Source organism: Cydia pomonella, chromosome 21 (assembly GCF_033807575.1).
Source record: "Cydia pomonella isolate Wapato2018A chromosome 21, ilCydPomo1, whole genome shotgun sequence".
NCBI lineage: Eukaryota > Metazoa > Arthropoda > Insecta > Lepidoptera > Tortricidae > Cydia > Cydia pomonella.
This window is the reverse complement of record NC_084723.1, coordinates 7758670-7774750: the sequence shown is the minus strand read 5'-3', so window position 1 is coordinate 7774750 and position 16081 is coordinate 7758670. Positions and strand designations below refer to the sequence as shown.

Below are 16081 nucleotides of genomic sequence, written 5' to 3'. Positions count from 1 at the left end.
AACTAATTAAAGAGAATAGAAGCTAAGTGACTTTTGAGCCTTTAGAATGGAATAGTTCTGATTAGAATATCATTTATATTAATAATTTAGTTATAGTTTTTAAACTAGAGCTCTTTATACTTTATTAAGTTAATTTACAGAATCTAGTAATGTATTTAAACTACGAGTATTTAAAGTACCTACGCTTTTTAATAATTAATTTGTTTATTTTGTAAATGGTGTAAAGACGCGAGTTTTGTGCGAGTCATCGTCGTCAACTGATCGTCCAAGGTTGTGGTGAATCATTTCCATAAACCGATTTAAGATAAAGCTTAATTAACACAGCTAGCTCGATAACGTAATTTCAATAAAAAGTTTGAACTTTTAAATATATGTAAGTAGCGAATGTACTGTTACTTGTTGTTGGTATTGTACCCAAAACAGTTAATAAATCATACACTATTAAAAGCTACCAATAAAAGTGAATAGTCTGTTTTATGAAAGTCTTGCATGCACTACTACACAAAAAAATTTAGAAATTTGAACCTTGTGTAACTCTTTTAAGTTCAATTTTAAGTTCAAATTTAAAATATCTTGAGTTATTAACTTCTCTCCGTGTACGGATTTATCTTAATCTCTTGCAGTTATGGGACAAAGAAACGTCAATTGATAAAATAATTTATTTTTATTGCATTTAATAAAATAAATATAACCATCACTTGACATTATCAGAACATGGACACTATTTTTTAATATTTTCAATTTTCACAAAAAGGCACATACTTGACACAAGAATCATGAATTTACACACGCGTACACATTAAAGATAGGTATTAGACAATAAATTAGTGTATTTCTTTGGTTACCCTGCGAACTTCTGAACTTCTGTTCCTATTAATTAACCGTTCTGTCATCTTTTATTGAAGTGTGTCAATAAAGAGTGAACAGAGTACATGGAATAGATAAAATTATCCGTTTTATCTATTTTACAGCTAATACATTATTCAAGTTTCACAATTAATTATTTTGCCGACTTTTACAGTTATAAATCATCAAAAAGTAATAAACATTTTTAATTTTTACACGGTATTTTTTTGGGTTTTTTACATTATTGCCAATACTTTATCTAAGGCGCCTTTTAAAAAAATATTTTTTAGGAGCTACAGGGAGAAAAATAATGGTAATTGCCTTTACAGAACAGCGTTACAGTTTGTTAGACTTCTAAAAATAAATATTTGAATAACACTTGTCTCCTTAAAATTATTAAATGCTTTGACAATTATAGAAACTTTCGAGTCGTTACCATTTATTGTCTATTTAAACCATATTTTTAATTTTTAAGGTAAATTAAAAGTTGAGTATAATAAACTTAATTAAAAGACAGGTTCTTTTTACTTGTACTCACTATCTGCTTCACAAATTATGCTACAAAAAGTCAAGTCTTGTAGATAAGTACAAATCTATATCAGTTGCACGAAAACGTATCACCGTTAAAACGTTGGCTAAATTTTATTGCTAATTGACGTTGATCATCCGTCAATACAACCTAGCGCTAGCCTAGCGCTAGTACAACCGCCCTAAAAATTACAAGTAAGCTAAAAACCGAAATACTACAAAATTGCTTAGCTAACACTCTTATTCTTTAACTTGAGCACAAATCTCTTATTATCACCGGAGTTTTCCGTCTGAGTATTTTTATCAGACACGCTGTGTTGATTCTTTCCTATATCCTTCACTTGGTCCTTGACATCACTGATTGCAGTAGCCAATTCTTCCAAACGATTCATTATGTCTCCAAACTTTGTTCGTATCTCCATCCCCTTTTCGACTTTCGAGTTTTCTATTAATTCAGTTAAGGAATACCTATCATCGGTTACTATGGTCTTGAAAAGCATGTCCATTTGATCTCTGTACATTTTTTTGCTGGCTTCTCGTTCTTTTTGCTGGTATTTTGTCTTTACCTTATGCAATATAGAGTCCAAAATATGAGGTGGTAGCGACTGTTCTTTGGCAAAATAATGAGGTTCGTCAGCATCTGCAAGGACTTCATAACATACCTCCCAATGCTTTATAATACAAGGTCTAATGTAGATTTTTCTTATAAATCTTCTACAATGAAATTTCTTATGGACCAAACTTCTAAACACGCCTCCAAATACAAAGGCATCTAGATGGCTTAAGAAATTCACTTGTTTCTTTAATCTTCTAACATCCCCTACCATTTTCAGATCTGCTACGTCACTTACTGCCACACCTATTAAGAAGTTCACAAATACCATTGATACCAAAATCAAGAATAGTACAAACAACATATGGTCTATTGTCTTTGTGTATGCAAACTCTTCTGTATGGAAGCTTCGGAAATAGTGAGGCGATAAGTTAGCAAGGTTCGATGCATTTGCATGGTTTGTAGAATTCAGAAGATTTGTTCCATTGTCAGCCGCTGACACATTTGTCCTCAAACGCCTTAACGGTCTAGCGTGGGTTACATTGGGTTCCTTAAATAATCCACTGTAGTCAAACTCTGACGTCATCATAGCTACTGTCTTCACAAAAGCTGCCCATGGTCCATCAAAAGGGGGGTACGCGTGATATTGAACCATGAAACTTAGTGCAAAAGCAATGAGTAAGAAGGCGCATGTCAGCAATATCTGAAACAAGAATATTTTGTTTTGGTTACATACTCATATTTTGTAACAAAATGTACAGTAGTTATAAGCAGAGAAAATAAATGATCGTTTAATCTATTGATAAATGACTTCTCTTTATTCTTATTCATGCTTTCTAAATTGGATACTATAATTTAAAAATGGATCTTTGAACTTCAAAGAAATAAAGTATTCAACTTACCTTGAAGAAGTTAGTAGCAACTTTACTGAACATCTGTAGATAATATCCCCAGTATGGGAACCTAGAGAGGAGGTACATCATATAAGCCCACGTCAGAAGCAAAGCTCCAGTAGCCACATGTCTTAGAGATTCGTGTTCGAGCCACTGATCTTCTTCAGTAAAGAGCAGTACAAGTGTAAGGACTATTGAGCCTAATTTTACCCAATTCTCCAAACAAATGATATAGTGTAGCCTTTTAACGTATATAAATAGGAGTTCCTGTAAATAAATAACACAAATAATTACAAAGATGCAAATAAAAGAAAAGGTTTGAGATATTTTACAATGTGATACTTCAAAAACGTACCTGACCGATGACCAAAAGTGTTGGAGCATAGAGCAGATTGCTACTCATATAGTTATTTTTATCTTTATCACAGAAATTAACTATTAAGACAAAGTTTAGTGTTAGAACAAATATGGTGTAAATTGCTACAATCACGTAAAAGAACGGCACCAAAGTGATCCATTTTAAATAAATGAGACTCTCAATCAATGGATGCTTGAGGATATTTTTCTGATTACATCTGACTAGTTCCTCTAATACTTTAATTTGACTGGTCTCATGATCTTTTAATAAGACCCCATAATCTATACTGATCTCACAGCCAGCTTCACCTAGTTCTGGCAATTTAGATTCGATAAATTCATCAAAGACTTCTTCAAAAAATTGTGTTGCATTGGGAAGCTTCGTTGCTATAGTTTCTATAACAGTTTTTTTCCTTTTATCCCGGTATTCAGAAGGGTTAGATAAAACAGCACCTTTGCGTAAGATCGTTGAAACTACGTCTCGATGGCATCGATCAGCGGCTAAGTTTAAGGCAGAACGCCCTTTGTCGTCAATGTCTTCAATGGCTTCTGGATCGATATCCATTAATGCTCCAACTACATCTGGACAATTTTTAGAAGCAGCTATTTGTAAAGGCGTCCAATCTGCTATGAACTCGCCTTTAGTTTTGAGTCTTAAATTAGCTTTCTTGTAGTACAACATCTTAATGCATTCAAGACGATTATTCATTGCAGCAATGTGCACCGGAGCGTAACCGCGATTGTCGAATGAATTTATCATTGTTCGTGTAGCGTCATCGTCGTAACTGAGAATGTAATCTACAATTTTCTTGTCGCCAAATTGTATGGCTGCATGCAAAGCGGTACTTCTTTCTCCCGTCACTTTGAAAAGATTGGCACCTTTTCGGACTAGCAATTTAACACAGCCAAGGTGTCCGCTTCGAATAGCTATGTAAAGTGGGGTCTGATCTATTTTATTGAAGAGGTCAATGTTGACATCATTCGTGCCTAGAAGTATTTCGAGTATTTCCTTATCTCCGCGATCGGCTGCTAAATGCAGCGGTGTTTCGTGAATCTAAAACAAAAAAAAAATAAAGTAAGTAACATTCATAGAAAACACAACTAAGTCAATATATAGTTCTAATTTAGATAGTTTTCGGAAAACAAGTGCCGTATTTAATTGCATATTTTTCCTGGCGTGATATAATTACTGCTTAGAACTGTACTGCAGACACCGTAATCTTTCATTATCTACTATAGGTAAAACCAGTGACCGTGAGAATAGTTACTTATATAAATTAAGTATAAGTCGCGTGTCTAGGTAGTTGCGTCACGTTGTTTACTAACACACTCGTTACTCCTAGACATGCCATACTTCACATTAAACTTGGCAGTATGATGGTAAACGTGAATTAAATAACTTTCTTTAATAAAATACAAGTAGAAACAAATCAGATTATTTTTATTTAAATTTGGTGTGTGTTTTTTAAGTATTCACACTACTATAATAAATAAATAATAAATAAACACTTTTTATTTATTGTATGATATATATTAAAATGATTACCTACTGCTCTGCTACAATACTTCGTCTGCTAGAATAGGATATTTCATGATCGCATCGCATAAGGTCCATAAACTGTTCTTTATCGAACAGTGACTTCAATCAAATGTGTTACAATACCTGATCCAGTCGATAAATTAGGTTCTGATCGTCATCCAGCGTAACATTCTTGAAGCGGTGGAAGGGCTGGTTTGACGTAGCGGTGACTTCAGCTCCGGCGTCCAAGATATCGCAGACTCCAGGAACCCAGCTTGACATCACGGCTGCTTGGAGGAGTGTAGCTCCGTCGTGGTCCCTCGTGTTTGCTCGTTCTGCTAAAGAATCCAGGTCATCGATTTTGTGGCTTAGGAGGACCTGGAAAATGATTGAATCTCTTTAGTTGGTAAACAGATTAATTATTTTACTTTGTTTAGTTACTGTTCCTGATTACATGAACACGAACACTTTTTAGACAATACGAATGTAAATGGAATGATACAAGCTGTTGCAAGCAAGCAAGCATGTTAAAGGTTGATCCACTCTCGTCGCTAAAACAAATTTACTTGACAAAAAGTCGTACAGTTGCAATCAGATATATCGAAGCTGGCAAGGTGTTCGCAAATATGTGAACAAGGCCTTTATTATCAAGACGTTAAATTGCATGTTCAGATATTTTTGAAGACCTTAGCTGCTTCGATAGTTTTGATTGCTATTTTACAATTTACCTACGTGGTTAAATAACAATAGTCATCGGTCGTCTTAAAAGGGAAAAGTTCAGGACAAAATAAATATAGGTAACAAAGTATGGTTAGAACCTCCTAAGCGTTACGTACAAATGTTTTACATATTCCACTATTTTATAAATAAAAATAAATAAATATTATAGGACATTCTTACACAGATTGACTAAGTCCCACAGTAAGCTCAAGAAAGCTTGTGTTGTGGGTACTCAGACAACGATATACTTAAATACCTAAATACATAGAAAACACCCATGACTCAGAAACAAATACCTATTTGTGCTCATCAGACAAATAAATGCGTTTACCGGGATTCGAATCCAGGAACTTCGGCTTCATAGGCAGAGCCACTGCCCACTAGGCCAGACCGATCGCCAAACTATCTTGAACTAGCTCTAAAGTCCAAAACAAAACAACTACTTATGGGTCTCAGAAGGATAAGCACAGACCAACGTGGTTATAAGTCAACATCTTATTTTATAAAGCTTCAAATTTTTTTTCCCGGAAGATAAACTCTTTAAGAAGTGTGTACCTTCTAAGTAATAACACTGTATTAGGGCCTCGAATCACAAATAGGTATGAATTGGTTGACATCACAGATAGCGCCCGCATGTCTACCTACACACTACACTATACGAATATGAATAACAAAGCATGACAAGTTTTTATAATGCTTTGTCAATTTCCATAAGAAGCAAAATGTTCATTTCCAATATGGACATTTTATTCGTTTTCTAAAAAATATATTCCTGTTATTTTATAGTAAGAACTTACCTTAAAAGCTTCATCAATTTTATGCTTCACACAAAGATGCAACGGCGTATACCCAGAGCTGTTCAAGCATTTGACGGACGCGCCGGCGTCCAGCAGCAGCCGAATGGACGGGAGACATCTTATTTCGACGGACGTGTGTAGAGGAGTATCGATGTTGTCTATCTCTCCCTTCATCGTGTTGAATGTGCCGCCTGCTTCTAGTAGCATCCTTATTACGTCCGCTAAGCTGTACAATTTCAAAACAAATTGATCGTCTCGTAACGTAGGAGGTGTAGTAGTGACCTTGCCAACGAATTATGAGGTCTTGGGTTCAACTCCCGGTAATTTGTGTGTTTATCACTAACATTTGTTCCCAAGTTTACGATATTGTCCACTCCCCGCAACATAAGACTTATTGAGCTTATTGTGGTATATACTATTTAGGTAGATTTGTGTAAGATTGTCTCAAAATCTTTTTTGTATTTTATTTATAAAACTGGCAGACTAAAGCTAAAACTAAGAACTTCTGCAAAGGTCTGTCGTTTGAAAAAAAATCCGCAATACCAGATTTTCGTTTTATATTGTTGAGGACATGGCGGTAGGTACTTCTAAGGTACGTTTTCGATAAATACGAATCTTTACACTCATGACATCCTACCCCAGCTGTTGTCTATACCTGAAGACGATAGTATCATGAGCTTATGTCTCTATAATTTTATTTAGTAGAACTACTTACTCAACTATTTTTTTCCGTCGATAATGAGCGTAGCCAGCTACGTCAAGCGCAGTTCTGCCTCTGTCATCGCAAATGTTGGGATCGTGGCCTGTAAGAAAACTTTTAATATATTCAGAGCCAAAATATTGTCTGGCCACGTTATGAATGGATTTCATAACGCGTCCATGTAGCTCGCTGTACAATCAAAAACATTCAAAACCAATCCAGGCACTTAATTCTATCGGTGTAATTTGGGTTGCTAGTTGGCTGATTTATATTTACTTTTCTCAGTATCGTTAACGTTCAACTAGCTGAATAGTATTTATACGATAAAACAGTAGGTAATTATGATATTTCGTCATTGCATGGTCTGCGTATTTTTCTGGCCGATCGAACTTACACAGATCTGGTTGACACAGTTGTCTGGTCATTCGTGCACCTTGTTTTAAAGAAGTAAGGTCACCAATGGTCAGTTGTGCATCCTAACATATATATTTACCTGCGTTTAGAAGCACTCGAATGCGAAACCCGAGATTCTTGGCGCTGGCGTGGTGTAACTCCGTCCATCCTGCCTGATAGCGAGGAAGATGACTGGAAACAAGTAAATAGGTAAGTAAAAATATGTATAAGGCCACGATCTGGACGCAAGCGGACAGCGGAATGGCAGGCAGCCGCTCAAGGCCATTGATACATTATTCTTATATGACCGGGCTAGAAATGCCGATTGTCGCCCCGCTGTTAATACACATGTAACTGTGAGCGCACTTGAAAATTTTAAATTCTTTGTCATTATTTTTATCAATCTAACACTTATTCCATTCGCCTCTCTCTAAATTGTCAATTTTTTTATATTATACGACATTATTACACAAATTGACTAAGTCCCACAGTAAGCTCAATAAGGCTTGTGTTGAGGGTACTTAGACAACGATATATATAATATATAAATATTTATAAATACTTAAATACATAGAAAACACCCATGACTCAGGAACAAATATCCATGCTCATCACACGAATAAATGCCCTTACCAGGATTTGAACCCGGGACAATCAGCTAGGGTCACTACCCACTAAGCCAAACCGGTCGTCGAGAAAATTAGTCTAGACAATTGATTTACATGGCACATATCAATCTTATTATATTTTATGATTCCTAAAATTGATAAAAACTACCAGCGGAAATAATATTTTATCTCAAATCCTATCCGATGAAACTACCCGTCAAATGCACAGTTTTGTCTAGTAATAATACCAGAACATTATTATGTCTTATGTTATTTTAATTAGAACAGTCCACTTATCAAACCTCTGACTCATTCATCAAATTAAATGCTAAGGGTATTTCCCCGACTCAGTTGTGAATTAAACATTGAAGACTTGAAATTATGTTAATTAATTTAATTATCAAATCAAAGCGGCAGTAATAAAACAATCCAGTAAGATTAGCGTTCATTTTGCACCCAGTAATAATGTATGGTAACCTAAGCTAATTCGGAAGACAACTAAAACATACTCATATTAAGTAAATAGTCCTACTGACACCCTATTATCACCTCTATTGACATAACTTAAGTTTAAGATGACACATATTGAGACAGGGACTAGCACTCTGACGTCTACCTTATTTCCGTAAGCGTATTTTCAAACTTTTTCAGCTGTTTTTGGGTAATATTGCACAAGATATATATTGAAGTAACGAATATAAAAACTGACTTTTAAGCCGTCAATCAATAACAAGATAGCTTCTGTCACTTCCCCAGTCACGAGCGACCAAGTTGAGAAAGTCTTTGCTCGGGGAAACCCCGTCCTTAACGCACTTTGCGTGCATCTGGTTAACATAAGTTGTTATTTAGCATAACTTGCTTATTTCGCAACTTAGGGAAAACCTGATTGGTTATTCCAGGTTTGCAAAGGTTAATATAGTATTTACGTGTAGAGTTGTAAAAGTATTTATACATATACATACATAGTTTAATGTACGGCCCGATTTGAACAATGATTAAAAGAAGTCTTAAGCATTGTTCGAATCGGGCCGTTAGTATACTTATCGGTTGTCTTACAGTCTGTCGAAGGGCCTGAGATTTAAGAAATGAGTCATGTTTTCCCCTCGTGAATCATTATATGTTTTTTCCTCACATTGTGTTATCGATACAAATTAACTTAATAAGCGTGGCAACCCAAAATAAATAATAAATAAACACCATTTTAATGTAGCATAGGTAGGCGTAAGATTTCCTATCTTTTTTATACATATGCCTTAAATAACAGCGTCACTGCACGGCACCAATAAGATTCTCATTAATTGTATTTTAAGTAGGAAAGTATTGTATATGTACTTAATAGTTGTTTAATAAAGTATTCTACTTATCTTAATAGTTTTCTCTCACCTCTTCCTCACAGTATCATTATATGTTGACTCAGTTGGGCTGGTGGGTTCACTGTCCGGAGTTCGGAGCGGCGGCGCCCGTCCGTACACTGGAGCGGTTAGCTCCAGCAGGGATTCTCTGGGAAAATCATTATTACTCTATAACAATATGTAAGGTTATCACAGGTCACACTGTGCGACAACTGTAAGGGGGCTTTTAAAATAAATTTATGGTAAAATACTAACAATGGTGGCTTAGTGGTAAGAGCGTGCGACTTGCAATCAGTACCATTGAGTTTTTTGGAACTTATGCACGAAATATAATTTGATATTTACCAGTCGCTTTTCGGTGAAGGAAAACATCGTGAGGAAACAGGACTAATCCCGATAAGGTCTAGTTTACCTTCTGGGTTGGAAGGTCAGATGGCAGTCGCTTTCGCAATAAAGTGCCTACGCCAATTCTCAGGATTAGTTGCAAAGCGGACCCCAGGCTCCTACAATAAAAATCAAAAAATAAGTATCGGGATGATGTATAACGTCTAGGTATAATTCATCATTTTACTACAAAGTCACCTATAATCGCCTACAATTTATTTAAATTAATTCAATTGTATCATTAAAGAACGACTCCCCAATACTAATACGGTGTTACGCAACGTAAGCGCCAACCGCCATAAGCTACCTTTACTCGTCGAACGACACAATTTGTCACTAATTTATGTAGGTAAAACATTGGATGCATAAACAATCTAGCCTTTTAGTAGGAAAAAAAAATATTACTTTCTTTTTTTCTTAATTAGGAGTCTTATGAATCACAGGGTCTGTAAAATTTACACTGCAAACAAAACTAGCAGTAAGTACCGACTTACATATACCAACTAGAAGGGCTGCAGCTAGTCTGACGAATCAGTAGCAAATTAGAAGGAATTCCCTGGGGGTTTAACCACATATATGCAAAAAGACAATGCATGACATCATTCGTGTCATTGCGGCTTGCGGCCTGAGTGACCGATTCCCTGGAGTTTTATATTATAAGTCACTCGACCCTGGCCGACAACACAATCAAAGTTAGGCTCTCATTTTAAAATGATGTTCTGAAATAACGTAAAATTTCATATGAACATTCAAGTTAAATATACTGTTACTTTTTTCGTTCGTAGGAATACTCTTGTAAAGTTTCCAATAAATTAGTCTAACTAATCTTGTTTCCCCATACAAACTTTGGACCCCCATTTCACCCCCTTAGTGCACCCCTAGACCTTTTAAAGAACCTACGTGCCAAATTTGGAATCTCTAGAATCAGCGGTTTAGGATGTGCGTTGATATGTCAGTCAGTCAGTCAGTCAGTTTCTTCTTTTATAATATTTATGTAGATAAATTATTCTTATTCTAAATAAATACCTTTCAGGATCATCAGGCCCCGGGAAATGGTTGGAGTTCCTGGAGGGCAAAGGTATCAGCGGAATACTCTGCGTCACCTCCAGCAATCCTTGCTCCACGTCTACAATCACAATTAGTGTTAATTATTATAGACAATTTGACTTGATTTGTCTAGACTCAACACTTTAATAACAATCACGAGTTTCATTTCGTGACGATTACGTTATAGCAAAAAGTTATGAATTGAAGCAGGTGTCTAATCCTTATTCATAAAACTTAGCAATCTCTTCAAAACCTCTTTTAAGTTTTGTCTCTTACTGACAAACACAAATATCAATATTAGGGACAAGGACAAACGATTATCAAGGGCTTGTCAGGCTTTGACAAACGTTTATGAATAATGGCGCAAGAAAAAAATCGTGTCTCTAATCGACAGCTGAATAAGATGTCGCTATACGGCTCGTACAGTCAGCGTCAAATACTTTGTAGCAGTCATCGTGTCCAAATAGTTCGGTACACCATACTAAATATATGGTGTACCGAACTATTTGGCTACTTTGGTTGCTACAAAATATTTGACGCTGACTGTACTATACAAACATATAAAGTTACATATATACCTACCGTACATAGGTACATAGCCGGTTAAATAAAAGCTTGTAAAATAGTATTAAAGAGCAACGCAACACTAAGTAACAAACGCGGAATTGTTTTTATTAACTCCTTAGACGGACAATTACTACCCCCGATAATAATGTTAGTTAACTCGAATTAATGTATTTTAATTTTGTTTGGCCAACTTTTCCAAAATTTCGTCATCCTATATTTTCGCATTTGTCTTATACAGGGTGATTCATGAGACGTGAGCTGGACTAAGACTACACAATCAGTAAATGTTAATGAATCGTTGACCATCATATTTAAGTAAAACAATCACGCTTTTTATCTGTTATTTAACTTTTTCTTAAGGATAAATTTGATTATCTACAATCATGGACACCCTACAACAATTAATTAACAAAGATAAAACCTCTTTAACCGTTATGACAGCACTTTGATTATGAAGAAAATAAAATGTCACACTTGAGTGAGATATGATTTTATAAAAGTAACCACACTCCGATGACATTCAATTTGTCACTTATTATGGATAAAACAAAGAGGGTGACCATAAATATCGTAAATAAAATAAAACTCTTTTTTTTGAACAGTAAAAATTAAATTAACGTTAATCTCTCAAATACTGGTACGAAACAGTTGCTGGTAATATACCGAATATGCAGGCTTGATCCCGCTCACGTCTCCTGAATCATCCTGTATTTAATATTCCTACCGCGACAGATTGCAAGGTTATCTCTTCTTTTGCATAATTTTAGACTAAAATTATATTAATAGTAAAAATCAGCCCATTATCATATTCACTCACTTGACTGTAGTTCTTCAGTGAACTCTATTGTCTAATGTAATAAAGGTGACAGCTGTTATACCTGCTATATTATAAGATTATACTATATAAGCCTTAATAAATCGAACCATGCCAACTTTTCCTCAAGTTTTGCTCACTTGAATCATCTAGTTCGGGATTTCATTTGAGTATTGTCATTGTTATTTTTAAATCGATATCAGTTTGACCCGTTACTCATCAGTCACTAAAACAATGCGACAATTGTACGATTTGAGGTGTGTTTTAAAAATAGAGTTTATGACATGAGTGTTTTATTCGAAGTGAGGTAACTAGGAAAGGCCAAAAGTACATTTGGGGTTGAGACGCTTTGCCCTTGGGGTCCTAATGCTCTACAACTTTTTAAAGAGTTATCGAAAAGGCTGGTCGACTTCACAGGTGACCGCAGAGCTGGCAGCTTTCTCGCACAACGTTAGCATCAAGACTCATTTTGGGTCAACCAAGCCAAGTATGTTATTTAGTAAGTGTGTTGGTACAATCAGCGCCACTTCTTCCTCCACCGACTTTGCATCTGGCCAATATGGCAACTTCCCGATTATTATATTGTTGAAAACATTAATTACTAGTAGGTATAATTGTTTAAAATAAAGGTTTAGCTCGGACATAGCTACGCCGACCTGTGGGTACGAGTCTTAAAACATCTTTTAATTAATTGTTTTTAAATTTGCATTGGCGTCTTCGGAGTCCTGGAGCCCGATTCAGATTAAAAACATGCTGCAATTTAGAAGTGGCTTGGATACGACCGGGAAGATCGGTTACGCTGATTGGTGCAAGCGAAATTAAGTGAAAGTTATGTAATATAAATATAAATATTTGGGGACAATCTTACACAAATCGGCCTAGCACCAAACTAAGCAAAGCCTGTACTATGGTACTTGGCAATGATATGCATACGTATATAGATAAATATACATACTTATATACATAGAAAACACCCGTGACTCAAGAACATCTCAGAAATAAATATAGGCTTCATAGGCAGGTTAACTACCCACTAGTCCAGATCACCACCAACCACCAAAATAATCGTCAAGGTAGTGTCAAAACTTGGTCAAAACCAATTCAAAATTGTAACAAGCATTATATGAACCAGGCTCTCGGCCAATTTTTCCTTATACATATATTATATTGCAGATGAATGTAGCTGTACTGTAGTATCTTCCGTGTGAATGACAATATTATAATTAAAGCAATTAGGATGGCGTGTCCTTCTGACACCAAGTTAATTTCATGTTATTAGACAATTTTAATTTTAACATCGCAAGTGTAGGCACAATTATTGTAACAAGAGGTTGCAATCTCTTTCATTGTTTTGTTCTATTCTTGTAATAATTGTTATACTTAAAAACCGAGAAAACGGGTCACTTTTTTGGAAACAATGAGCTGGTATTTTATTCTATATCTATTAAAACAAGTTATTGTAGGAGTAAGAGCAATAACAGCCAAACTTGTTTGATGTTTGTCGTTTTTCTTATTCTTCGATATTTTGGATTGCAAACATTTAATTAAAAATATAAAAAGCGGCCAAGTACGACGGTTCCGTACCATTTATGACATATTAAAAAAACTACTTACTAGATCTGGTTCAAACTAATTTTCGGTGGAAGTTTGCATGGTAATGTATATCATACATATATTTTTTTTAGATTTTTCATTCTGTTATTTTAGAAGTTACGGAGGGGGGGACACATTTTTCCACTATGGAAGTGTCTCTCGCGCAAACTACTCAGTTTAGAAAAAAATGATATTAGAAACCTCAATATCATTTTTAAAGACCTATCCATAGATACCCCACACGTATGGGTTTGACGAAAGAATATTTTTTGAGTTTCAGTTCTAAGTTTGGGGAACCCCTAAAATTTATTGTTTTATTTCTATTTTTGTGTAGACATCTTAATGCGGTTTATAGAATACATCTACTTACCAAGTTTGAACAGTATAGCTCTTATAGTTTCGGAAAAAAGTGGCTGTGACATAATCGGACAGACAGACGGACATGACGAATCTATAAGGGTTCCGTTTTTGCCATTTGGCTACGGAACCCTAAAAACCTCATAGCGTCAATTAAGAATGCCCATGAGTCCATGAGTCGTGTTGTCAATTTTTATTTAACGAGTTTCTAGTTTATAACAATAAACCCATAACAATATAAATATAGTGTTACATACTTAAAATAATAATAATAATTTGTACCTTTCGGCATTGTTTATATTATTATCACTCACTTAACAACACAATTTACAAGTTTCGCAACATTTAAAAACAAAACACTGTTTGACATGAAATTCCACATTCTCAAACACTCAATAAACACTAATTGTTAGTCAAAATTGACCTCTATTCAAGTGATAAGAATGTCAACAGCATGACAGATTAAATAAAAAAAACACGATCAACGCACGGCAGCGCCTGCGCACAACTAACAAACAGGTTGATATACAGACTTAATAGTGGGATCATGAAGCGTTGTTGACTGATCATTCGTAATCCTTATTGCAATGGTGTAAGGTTTGTTGTTAGTCAGTTGCATTGCTGTTATACAAACCTATGGTCTTGTCGTCGCAAATCCCAATATTGCGTCACTTTGGAATGTTCATCCATAATTGGATCAATGGACAAGACAGATTTATTTTATTATGGTGGGGAATGCCCATGGCTTTGTCTGTAGTATGTGTGCGGGGTTCGTGTCATTTGTGTGTAATATCAATATTATTTAAATTTCAATTCAAATGAATATCTAGTTTGTTTGCTTAGTAGACCAGGCAGGATTTTTTATATTTGTTTTGTTAAGTTTTGGCTCTTTTATATTTTTATTTTCTATTTTTAAGTCAAATTCTTCAAGACTTAAACCTGTTTTCGATGCAATCGTCACATAAACCTTATAAATTGTAGGTACATTAACCAAGTCTTATTATGGGGACCGATTGGGCCTAATTAACCCAACTTCTTTATTGAATTTAGATTAATTACAATTGTCTTCTACTGCTCACGTAGTAGATGGTAGTTTTAAGAAAAAAACGGACAAGTGCGAGTTGGACTCGCCCACCGAGGGTGCCGTACACATTTAACTTATTTTTTACAAATTTCGACTTTTCAGATTTTTCCCTGTACGTACTTGTAGTATGAGATAAAACGATATTATTTGCCAAATTTCTTAGTTCTAGATCAATTTAAATAAACGAACTCGCACTCGACCGGTTTTTTTTTGCATTGAGCCTCCCTTAATGAGTAAAAATAACCTACACTACCTAAAGTAAAATTTATGTTTTTACAAGCTTTTATTTAACTTACCCTGTTAGTATGTATGTTACTTATTTAGTGTCAAATTTTGGGAGCTAAATTTGATCCACTTCCCGATTTTCGATTTAGCTAAAAATTTACATATGTAGGTCGGGTGCCAATGCAATATTATTATGTTACCATCGAGCTGATCGGATGATGGAGACATGTGGCCATAGGAACTCTATGATGAAACAACGCAACCCAATTGTGTTTAGGGTTTTTGAGGGCACATTGAGGGCACATGAGGACACCAGCTACGTAGTGCCCTCAATGTGCACGGGGGTTCACCTCGAAGATCGGCTATGTCAGCCATCTTCGGGCGCATGAGCGCTGAGCTAACTAGGAGTCGAAGTGGTCGCCATGGTCGAAATCGGCCGGAAAGATCATCAGGGTTTTTAGAATTATCTCGATGAGAGCCAACTATACCTGTGGTAAGAAAAGTAGAGTCAGACAAAAGCTTGTACCAAAAATGATTTTTTTGCCAGAAGCTTATTTGTATAGAATCTTAGGCCGGCGCCCCACTGCTGCGCACGCTACATCCACGGCCCACGTTTTAATACAAACCGTGGGCAAGCCCACGAAATGTTGTATAGGAACGTGGGTCGTGTACATAGCGTGCGCTGCAGTGGGGCGCCGGCCTTATGGTTGAAAGTAGGTAGATGGTGGAGTTGCAGGCGTCCAT

At 35.6% G+C, this 16081-nt stretch overlaps 1 protein-coding gene across 1 annotated transcript; it reads right to left on the bottom strand.

The window, feature by feature from the left end:
* Positions 1 to 645: 645 nt before the first annotated feature.
* On the bottom strand, positions 646 to 14539 carry LOC133529476 (transient receptor potential channel pyrexia-like). The gene is made up of 10 exons (XM_061867191.1): positions 14311 to 14539; positions 10677 to 10776; positions 9298 to 9414; positions 7407 to 7498; positions 6929 to 7016; positions 6214 to 6439; positions 4841 to 5074; positions 3176 to 4231; positions 2830 to 3087; positions 646 to 2630 (listed from the first exon to the last, which is right to left on the bottom strand). The coding sequence occupies exons 1-10, from the start codon at positions 14318 to 14320 to the stop codon at positions 1602 to 1604; spliced, it is 3210 nt and encodes a 1069-aa protein (XP_061723175.1). The 5' UTR covers positions 14321 to 14539; the 3' UTR covers positions 646 to 1601.
* Positions 14540 to 16081: the final 1542 nt, after the last annotated feature.

Excerpts from the sequence above, each read along its gene's own strand:
- LOC133529476 (XM_061867191.1), bottom strand. Across the intron at positions 9,415-10,676 it reads GGGCCTGATGATCCTGAAAG|AGAATCCCTGCTGGAGCTAA; the intron begins GTATTTATTTAG and ends TGATTTTCCCAG. Across the intron at positions 7,017-7,406 it reads TCGAGTGCTTCTAAACGCAG|GCCACGATCCCAACATTTGC; the intron begins GTAAATATATAT and ends GTTTTCTTACAG.